At 46.6% G+C, this 9208-nt stretch overlaps 1 protein-coding gene and 1 non-coding gene across 2 annotated transcripts; both read left to right on the top strand.

Moving 5' to 3' along the window:
- Positions 1 to 1934: 1934 nt before the first annotated feature.
- LOC123072484 (small nucleolar RNA Z118/Z121/Z120) lies at positions 1935 to 2042 on the top strand. Its single transcript, XR_006435195.1, has one exon. It is a non-coding gene; the product is annotated as a small nucleolar RNA Z118/Z121/Z120 (small nucleolar RNA).
- A 1524-nt stretch (positions 2043 to 3566) lies between these two features.
- LOC123180171 (putative cyclin-dependent kinase F-2) lies at positions 3567 to 4980 on the top strand. Its single transcript, XM_044592143.1, has one exon. The coding sequence runs from the start codon at positions 3646 to 3648 to the stop codon at positions 4624 to 4626; it is 981 nt and encodes a 326-aa protein (XP_044448078.1). The 5' UTR covers positions 3567 to 3645; the 3' UTR covers positions 4627 to 4980.
- The last annotated feature ends 4228 nt before the right edge of the window (positions 4981 to 9208 follow it).

Genomic DNA, 9208 nt, shown 5'->3' on the forward strand with positions numbered 1-9208 from the left:
TTCGCTCTATTGCTATGCCGCGATACCTACCACTTGATATATCATGCCTCCCATATTGCCATGTCAAGCCTCTAACCCTCCTTTCCTAGCAAACCGTTGTTTGGCTATGTTACCGCTTTGCTCAGCCTCTCTTATAGCGTTGCTAGTTGCAGGTGAAGATGAAGTTTGTTCTATGTTCGGAACATGGATATGGTGGGATATCATTATTATATCTTATTTACTTTAATGCATCTATATACTTGGTAAAGGGTGGAAGGCTCGGCCTTATGCCTGGTGTTTTGTTCCACTCTTGCCGCCCTAGTTTCCGTCATACCGGTGTTATATTCCTTGATTTTGCATTCCTTACACAGTTGGGTGTTATGGGGACCCCTTGACAGTTCGCTTTGAATAAAACTCCTCCAGCAAGACCCAACCTTGGTTTTACCATTTGCCTCACCACCACCTACCCTTCCCTCGGGTCGGCCAACCCGAGGGTCATCTTTATTTAACCCCCCCCCCCCCGGGGCCAGTGCTTCTCTAAGTGTTGGTCCGAACCAGATCAACTTGCGGCACCACCTCGGGGAAACTTGAGGGCTGGTTTTAGCTATACGTAGTGTTCATCCGGTGTTGCCCTGAGAACGAGATATGTGCAGCTCTTATCAGGATGTCGGCGCATCGGGCGGTCTTGCTGGTCTTGTTTTACCATTATCGAAATGTCTTGTAACCGGGATTTAGAGACAGATCGGGTCTTCCCGGGAGAAGGAATATCCTTCGTTGACAGTGAGAGCTTGTGATGGGCTATGTTGGGACACCCCTGCAGGGTTTGAACTTTCGAAAGCCGTGCCCGCGGTTATGTGGTAGATGGGAATTTGTTAATGTCCGGTTGTAGAGAACTTGACACTTAACTTAATTAAAATGAATCAACCACGTGTGTAGCCGTGATGGTCTCTTCTCGGCGGAGTCCGGGAAGTGAACACGGTTCTTGTGTTATGCTTGAACGTAAGTAGTTTCAGGATCACTTCTAGTTCACGACCGTTGTGTTGCTTCTCTTCTCGCTCTTATTTGCGTAAGTTAGCTACCATATATGTTTAGTGCTTGTTGTAGCTCCACCTCACTACCCTTTCCTACCCATAAGCTTAAATAGTCTTGATCTCGCGGGTGTGAGATTGCTGAGTCCTCGTGACTCACAGATACTTCCAAATAGTTGCAGGTGCCGATGAAACCCGTGCAGGTGACGCAACCGTGCTCAAGTGGGAGCCCGATGAAGATCTTGGTCGTTGTTTTGTTTTGTTTCCTTTTGATCAGTAGTGGAGCCCAGTTGGGACGATTGGGGATCTAGCATTTGGGGTTGTCTTCTTTTATTTTGGTTCCGTAGTCGGACATTTGATTGTACTCTGGATGATGTGTTTTTAACTTGTATTTGTGTGAAGTGGCGATTGTAAGCCAAATCTTTATCCCTTTCTTATTCAGTACATGGGATTGTGTGAAGATTACCCCTTTTGCGACAAACCTACCATGCGGCTATGCCTCTAAGTCGTGCCCCGACATGTGGAAGATATAGCCGCATTGTGGGTGTTACAGGTTGTTACTGTAAGGTGCCCAGGTTGATACATTATTTTTTCTCTGTTTATGCAATATCTTAGAGGCTTGATGGCAATTCCCCTCAATCAGTTTGCCTCCTACCAATTGGTGTGTGCTCGCATTGTGCCCGTTCAAAGGGAGGAACACATCTCATTTGATTGTTTAAGTATAAGCCAATCTCTTGCGACTGGATTATTATGATCTGATGGTTGTATGGTACTTGAGAAATAACGCTATCTTCACTATTAAGACGCCTGAAACTTGACATAATTCATAACTTGTAGAGAGACGTTGAGTTTTCTTCTTTTGAAATACGATTTCTTGCATAGCAGTTTCGGTTCACTACTTCTTCCATTGAGCAACGGTAACTTAATCGTTTGCTGTGATGAATCACAAGGGCGGTATCATAGTAAGTTGGTTGTTGTAGAAGGCTGATTTCCCTGATTATAAATCCTAAACTGATCATAATCTCTGAGCAAACATATTCATTGTTCATTTTCCTGTAGCATGGTTGTGTGTTGATTAGTCTCGAATATTTTAATGCCATAATTTTGTGTCGTGTCCATTCGAGAGAGACTTGAATCCCTTGTTTGAATATTACAGGAGAGCATATGTAGAGAGAGAAAAACCTGGAAGTCATGGTTGTTACAGTCTGAGGGAACTTGCTATTCTCAAGGGCCACGTGGAGTCGGTTGTCAAGCTGAAGGGCCTCGACATTAATACCATCCAGCAGCCCGTACATGGTGTGATGATCTGGACTTCCATGATTGCCTTCTTGGCTACAGCTACTTAGGCGAGTCCCTGATCTCTCTTTCCTCCCGTGTCTACTCTAGGAATTAGCTTTTGAGCTATGGTCATCGAGCCAGTGATATAGTGCATGTGGTCTTCGGTGACAGTCTTCTGGCCATCAGGTCGATGGTTCAATTGTTTGGAACTGTGGTGGTCTTCTTGCCACCACGAGCTTGCTTCGAGTCTATGCAGTATATATCTAGACACAGATTTTGATCACTTCTTTCTGCAGGTCTACCATTGAGGGCCAGCATGGAGCTCCGTGGTGACAACTTGGTGCCATACTTTGGCCCATCTCAACTACAACTACTTATGTGAGTCCCTTAGTTTCTCTTTCCTCTTATGTCTTCTCCTGGAGCTAGCTTTTAAGCCATGGCCGTCTAGCCATAAGAGCTAAAAAACCTAGGCATGTGGTGAGATACATAGGTACATTCTTGTCGAGAACGATGGGATAATTGGGTGTCATGCAGGAGATGTGTTTGATGCAGGTATGAGTCAATTCAAGTAAAGGTTAGGCCCGTGAGCGCTCTGCGAGCTAGAGATCGGCCCCTTTTTTTGATATAGATAGATAGATAGATATAGATTATTAGATATAGATATAGATAGATAAATAGATAGATAGACAAATAGATAGATAGATAGATAGATAGATATAGATTATTAGGTATGGATATAGTGTATCTGTACAGTTATAATTGATGAATAGATTAAAATTTCTTTCTGAAAAAAACATATGTATTGCCAAATGAAAAAAAAACGATGCATACGTTTCGCAATCGATCATGTGCACTGAAAAGAAAAGAAAAGTTACCTCAAAAAAAAAAAAGAATCGATGGAGAGCACGGAGCACAGCCGGCAGCCCGTCACCGCCAATCGCGCTCTTTCCACCTGCTGCGCCGAACCACCGTCGTCGGCTACTACTACTAGTCATACCGCACGCGGTACCCCGAGCCCAGTCCACGTCTTCCTTGCTGCTCCGGTGGTTCGCCTCGCAACCACTCCGAAGACGCTAACCCTGCCGGGCCGTTCCGAGCGTCGGTCGGTTGGCTCCGCCGCACACTCCCGGCCTAACTCCAACTAACCACGTGAAAAATCTAAACAGTCAACGCGCTTACTGCTGCTTATACTGACAGCGTGGACCTGTGTGCTCGGCCGCTGCGTGCCAAACCGAAAGCGACTCGTCGTCCAGCCACCCCTTATAACACAGCGGCCTTCCCTAATTTTCAGCCACCTACCTACTCGCGCGCACAAGCCGCGAGCGAGGCACCCAACCACCGCCGGCGGCCGCGGTCGGCAATGGAGCACTACGAGAGGCTGGAGAAGATCGGCGAGGGCGCCTCGGGCGTCGTCTACAAGGCGCGGGACAGCCGCACGGGCGCCATCGTCGCTGTCAAGCGCCTCCGCGGCGGCGGCTTCGGCGACCACGACGGCAGCCGGCTCTCCGAGGACCTCCTCCGCGAGGCCGCGTGCCTCGAGGCCTGCCGCGGCCACCCGTCCGTCGTCGAGCTGCGGGCCGCGCACCGCGACGGCGCGGGCGGCGCGTTCCTCGTGATGGAGTACGTCGGGCCCAGCGTGGCGCAGGTCATGCGGGAGCGCGGCCGGCCCTTCCCCGAGGCCGACGCGCGCCGGCTCATGCGCCAGCTCCTGGACGGCGCCAGGGCGATGCACGACCTCGGGGTCCTGCACCGCGACCTCAAGCCGGACAACGTCCTCGTCGACGCCCACGGCGACCTCAAGATCTGCGACTTCGGGATGTCGCGCTTCGCCGCCGGAGGTGCCGCGACGGCACCGCCCTACACGTCGCCCGTGGTCACGCTGTGGTACCGCGCGCCGGAGCTCCTGCTTGGCTCCACGGAGTACGACGCGCGGGTGGACACGTGGGCGCTCGGGTGCATCATGGCCGAGCTGCTCGCCGGCGCGCCGCTGCTGCCGGGGAGGTCGGAGATGGACCAGCTGAACAGGGCGTTCGACACGGTCGGGGCCGACGACATGACGGACTGGCCCGGCTTCAGCCGGCTCCCGCGCGCCGGCTCGCCGCTCTGCCAGCGCAGCAGGCCGCCGAGCCGGCTGCGGGAGATGTTCCCGTCGCTCTCCGCCGCGGGCTTCGACGTCCTCAGCGGGCTGCTGGCATGCAGGCCGGACAGGAGGCTCACGGCCGCGGACGCGCTCCGGCGGCCCTGGTTCACGGACGCCGAGTCGGCCAACGCCGACCAGCCTCTCAACGCCTGCCGCTTCACGGCGCGCGTCGGTGGCGTCGCTGACGCCATCGTTGTGTAGAAAGCTCCAGATTCGCCATGATTCAACATTCTTTTAATCGGCTGGAGATTCGCTTGGCAGAGTGTACAGTTTTGGTGGCGGCTTTGGCGCTCCTGTCCTCTGCTCTGCGTTGTTGCACTGTCGTCTTCAGTTCCGTTTAGGCTGGTGGGATAGCCGGTGAAGTGGCACGGGTTCCTCGAGGGTCCTGCCGATTAGTTCATCATTTTTTCCCTCCTCTTGTTTATGTTGTCCTTGCAAAGCAATCGCAGCGAGCATCTTGTGATACTGTAAACAAAGCAATACTACAATAGGGGCAAAGCTCTCATGTCCGTGAAAAACTGTCCTTGTTGCTTCAAATCTGTCCGAATTTCACAAGCTGCCTGCAAGCATACACACTGAGAGCACACCCAGACTGGTAGCTGCACACCAAAACACCACGCGCGCACAGATACTTGCCGACAAGAATAAATTGTTGGAAACCTAGTAGGCCAGAGCGTTAGGCTCTCAGAGATGGTCCTGCCTATGGTGTCCAGAGACGTCGGCCGTCGGTGTAGCCATCGGGACGCCGGCCACGTCTCCCGTCCCGTCCCGGCTCAAGTTGGTCCCAGTGCTGAAAAATGAAGCAGTACTAGGCGCCAAACCCGCCATGTGTGGCGACCGTGCCTCACGTGTGATCCCGGCGAGCCACCGGGGAAACCGCGCGCGACTTCCACGAGCACGCCGCCTCGTGGCCTCGTCGGCGGCGTACGGACGCGCGACCCAGCTGGTCCCCAAGATCGCATGGTGACCCGGCCGTCGTGATTTCGCCGCTCTCCACTCCACGTGATGTTGTTGCCCCGGGCTGCTCACTGCATATCTCACGCTCAGTACAACGAACGGAGCCGCACACACGGCTTCCCAAGCCAGCCGCCGCCGTGGTTCAATGGTGAACCTGGACGAGGAGCGTTTGGCTCTTTTGATCAGGGATCATACAAACTAGAAGGAAAAGACAGCGCGTTGCCGCGTCCGGTCTAATACAATCGACGATAAATAAATATCTTTTTAGTGAAAATGTATAAATATAGTACAAATAATGAAAACAGTAGTACCACTTGCTCATTCTCTTGCAAAATGCTCACTCAGACATACTCACATAAATATAGAGAAGTAAAGAAAGAAACATAATTATGTGAGTTGTAGCAAGAATATGTACACCACTCAAGAGATAGAACACGGGACCCTGTAAAAAAAAAGTTTAAACTCTCAGATACTTAGTTAGACGATTAAAATATGACCAAAATTATGACATGCCATGAAAGGTAAATTGTGTACATGATTCTATGAAGATTCCAATAAAAGAACTGAACAAATTTCCGACAATCTGTAGACAATGTATGACATATATGATCAGCAATGCAAACTCAAGAAATGATTATTCATGACTTGATTAGCCATCGAGACAAGGTCACATATTTATTGTAATGAAATCAAATAGACTTTTCTGCATTAGTTATCCCACAGTCAGTAATAGTTGGTATAATTATGTCCTGAGAAATTCAATCAATTCGATCGAGTACAATTGATACTATGTAAATGGAAGAATATTCTGCCGATAAATTCTAAATAATGAACACAAAAAATAGAGCAAGGTGAGATCTTAAACGGTTTATATGCCATTTTTTATCTAAGAATGAGACCCATATTACATAAAATAAAATATAAACATAAATAAATGGCATGAATACCACCAATAATTTTGAGTATATATCTAATTGCAGAAATGGCCATCTCTAAACATATAGTTTTTCATCTTCACTGTACTTCACATGCTATTTTATCATTGTACAGTCATGACTTTTCTGCACTCTAACGACTTCAGCTGAGGCTAGACACATATAGCTCCTTTTCAGTTGATGCATCCAACCATCTACCAAATAAACACACGCACTTGCTTACATAATACATTCTCTTAATATTAATGACATATAAACAAATAAAGTGTAGAGAAAAGGTTCACAAATAAATACACACATGATCTTTTTATCAGTAATTAGGTGGCATCCAACAAAATGCGTCTAACTCATCATACCACCCTCATTAACCATCGAATTGTTCCTCACGGTGTCAACCGCAGCTGCCACCATCGCCGAGTCAAGCACCACTAACAGCAGCGGCGGCGTCGGCGACTGATGCGAGAGTTAACATGGGTATCACGTGCAATTACTGTGTGAGATGTAGGTAGTCTTTCACCTCATGGGCCAGCATTGGGTGACCACATAAATATGCATCGACAGGGAGGTTACGTGGCTTGCAAATTAACAATGGACTTGAGAGGCGACATTGGGAATGGAGGGGCTCCGTATTCCAAGGGGCTTAATGGAGCCATATGAGTGTGCGGAGAGGTGGGTAAAATTTCAGTGAAACGTAGTATGTTTTTGGTAGAATACAGATCGAGGGAAGCGGAGGGAGAGAAATGATGTCGTGTGGCTTAGCCCGCGTGATGCTGGCGGCAGAGAAAGGATAAGTGAGAGAGTTGTCATAAATTACATGTAGCTTTGAGCTCACCATATTTTCTTTTTTTAGAAAAAATGAAACGACATGTCTAAGTTTCATCATTTGGAATAAAAGCATACAACTACGTGTACATGCTCTTGAAATTTCGTAAGCATTTTGTATTTTGGGCTACACAAAAAAGAGATTTTAAGGGGAATAAAGTTATTTTCTTTTTCATAGTCACAATTTTCTTTTTTGTGTAGCTGGGAATATCATTTTTTCACAGAAAATTTAGCATATTTATATATATATATATCGACAAAGCTAATTTCTTGCCGACCGGAATTTCGCTTCGGATCCGAACGACGTGGTTACTGTTTGATCCAAATCGAACCATCAACAGCGACCCCACTGTCACAATTATCGTCTGCGGCCCCACTAATGTCTGGTCAACTCCGTAAATCACTCTTGATTTATAACTGTCCTAATATAATTGACGCGGCCCCATGTCAGATCGGGATTACTCCACAAATCGCGCCCTGATTTTAACTGCCTTAGCTAAATCGCCAACTGCTCTATCCAGTCAACTCATCACGTCGGTGTAGGCAAAAATTGTTACTCTTAATAAGACTTGAACCTACGACCTCTAGTAAATATTCCCGTGGCAATTACCAGTCGGACTAGCTCTCTTCTTTGATATACAAATAAGGTACATTCCACTTGTATGATATGAATACGAAAAATAAAGCTAGGAAGGTTGTCTTCAGATATGGGAATTTACATACAAGCATCATGTTAATTTTGAGCCGGCAAAAACTCGTTAAAACATATCTCATCTGAAAATACTAGTTAGAGAAATGGATGTATCTAGACGTATTTTTGTTCTAGATACATTCATTTGTATCAATTTCTTCGACAAATATTTCTAGACAGAGGAGTACCTCGGTAATATATATGTAAGTCGCATGGTATTTTACACAGCGCATGCCTCATAACTTATGCACACAGGGCTGATTACTTTTTGACCTAGAGATAAAAGTTGTTGCAAAATATACCTCCGGTAAATTCTGTGTCAATTGCATGGCTATATATGCACCGCAGACTTGATAACTTAGATACAATACCGCGGTAATTTTGACCCAGGTGCGAAAAAGTTATTTCAAAAATACCCCCTGCCACATCGATGTAAATAGATGATAATATACACACCCAGGCTTGATAACTTACGTACAAATACCATGGTAACTTTTGAACCGGAGAAAAAAATAGTTGTTGAAACCATGCCTCTGGTAACTACTGTGGAAATAGCACGGAAAATCATGCACTGTAGACCTGATAACTCAGGTACAAACATCATGGTAACATTTTAATCCAGAAGAAAAAGATGTTGAAAACATGCCCCGATAACTTATGTGTAAATTACATGGTAATATATGAATAGCTGACCCGACTTACGCACAAACTAACTTTTGACCAGGGCAAAAAATTGTTAAAAACATACCCACGGTAAATTCTGGTAAATAACACATGGTAACATACACACAATAGAGCTGATAACTCACGCACAAATACCACGGTAACTTTTCCCCCCGCCCACCTACCCCAGATAACTTCCGTGCAAGTAGCATGGTACTATACGCATCGTATACATGATAACCCACGCACAAACACCACGGTAACTCGCGCATAAACACCACAGTAACATTGATTGGGGCTGGGGGAGGGGAGGAAGTTGTTTGAAAATATACATCCATCCTCCCGATAACTTTCATGTAAATAGCACGGTATATATGCACTGTAGATTTGATAACTCACATATAAACACCATATAACTTTGACCCGGGGAGGAAGTTGTTTGAAAACATTCCCTCAATATCTTAGGTATAAATAGTGTGATAATATACGGAACACAGACGTGGTAATTCATGCACAAACATCACAGTAACTTTGTCCTGGAAAACATGTTGCTGAAAGTATACCACGGTAACTTATGTGTAAATAGCATGATAATATACACACATCAAAGATGATAACTTACTTATCCTGGGCCTGGTAACTACTAATTTGCAGGAAAATAAATCGTCAGAATATATCAATATGTGATCTAATTTTGTAGGTCTTGTCGTGACAG

This window comes from Triticum aestivum, chromosome 1A (genome assembly GCF_018294505.1).
Source record: "Triticum aestivum cultivar Chinese Spring chromosome 1A, IWGSC CS RefSeq v2.1, whole genome shotgun sequence".
In the NCBI taxonomy this organism is placed as follows: domain Eukaryota; kingdom Viridiplantae; phylum Streptophyta; class Magnoliopsida; order Poales; family Poaceae; genus Triticum; species Triticum aestivum.

Excerpts from the sequence above, each read along its gene's own strand:
- LOC123180171 (XM_044592143.1), top strand. The coding sequence starts at position 3,646 with ATGGAGCACTACGAGAGGCTGGAGAAGATCGGCGAGGGCGCCTCGGGC.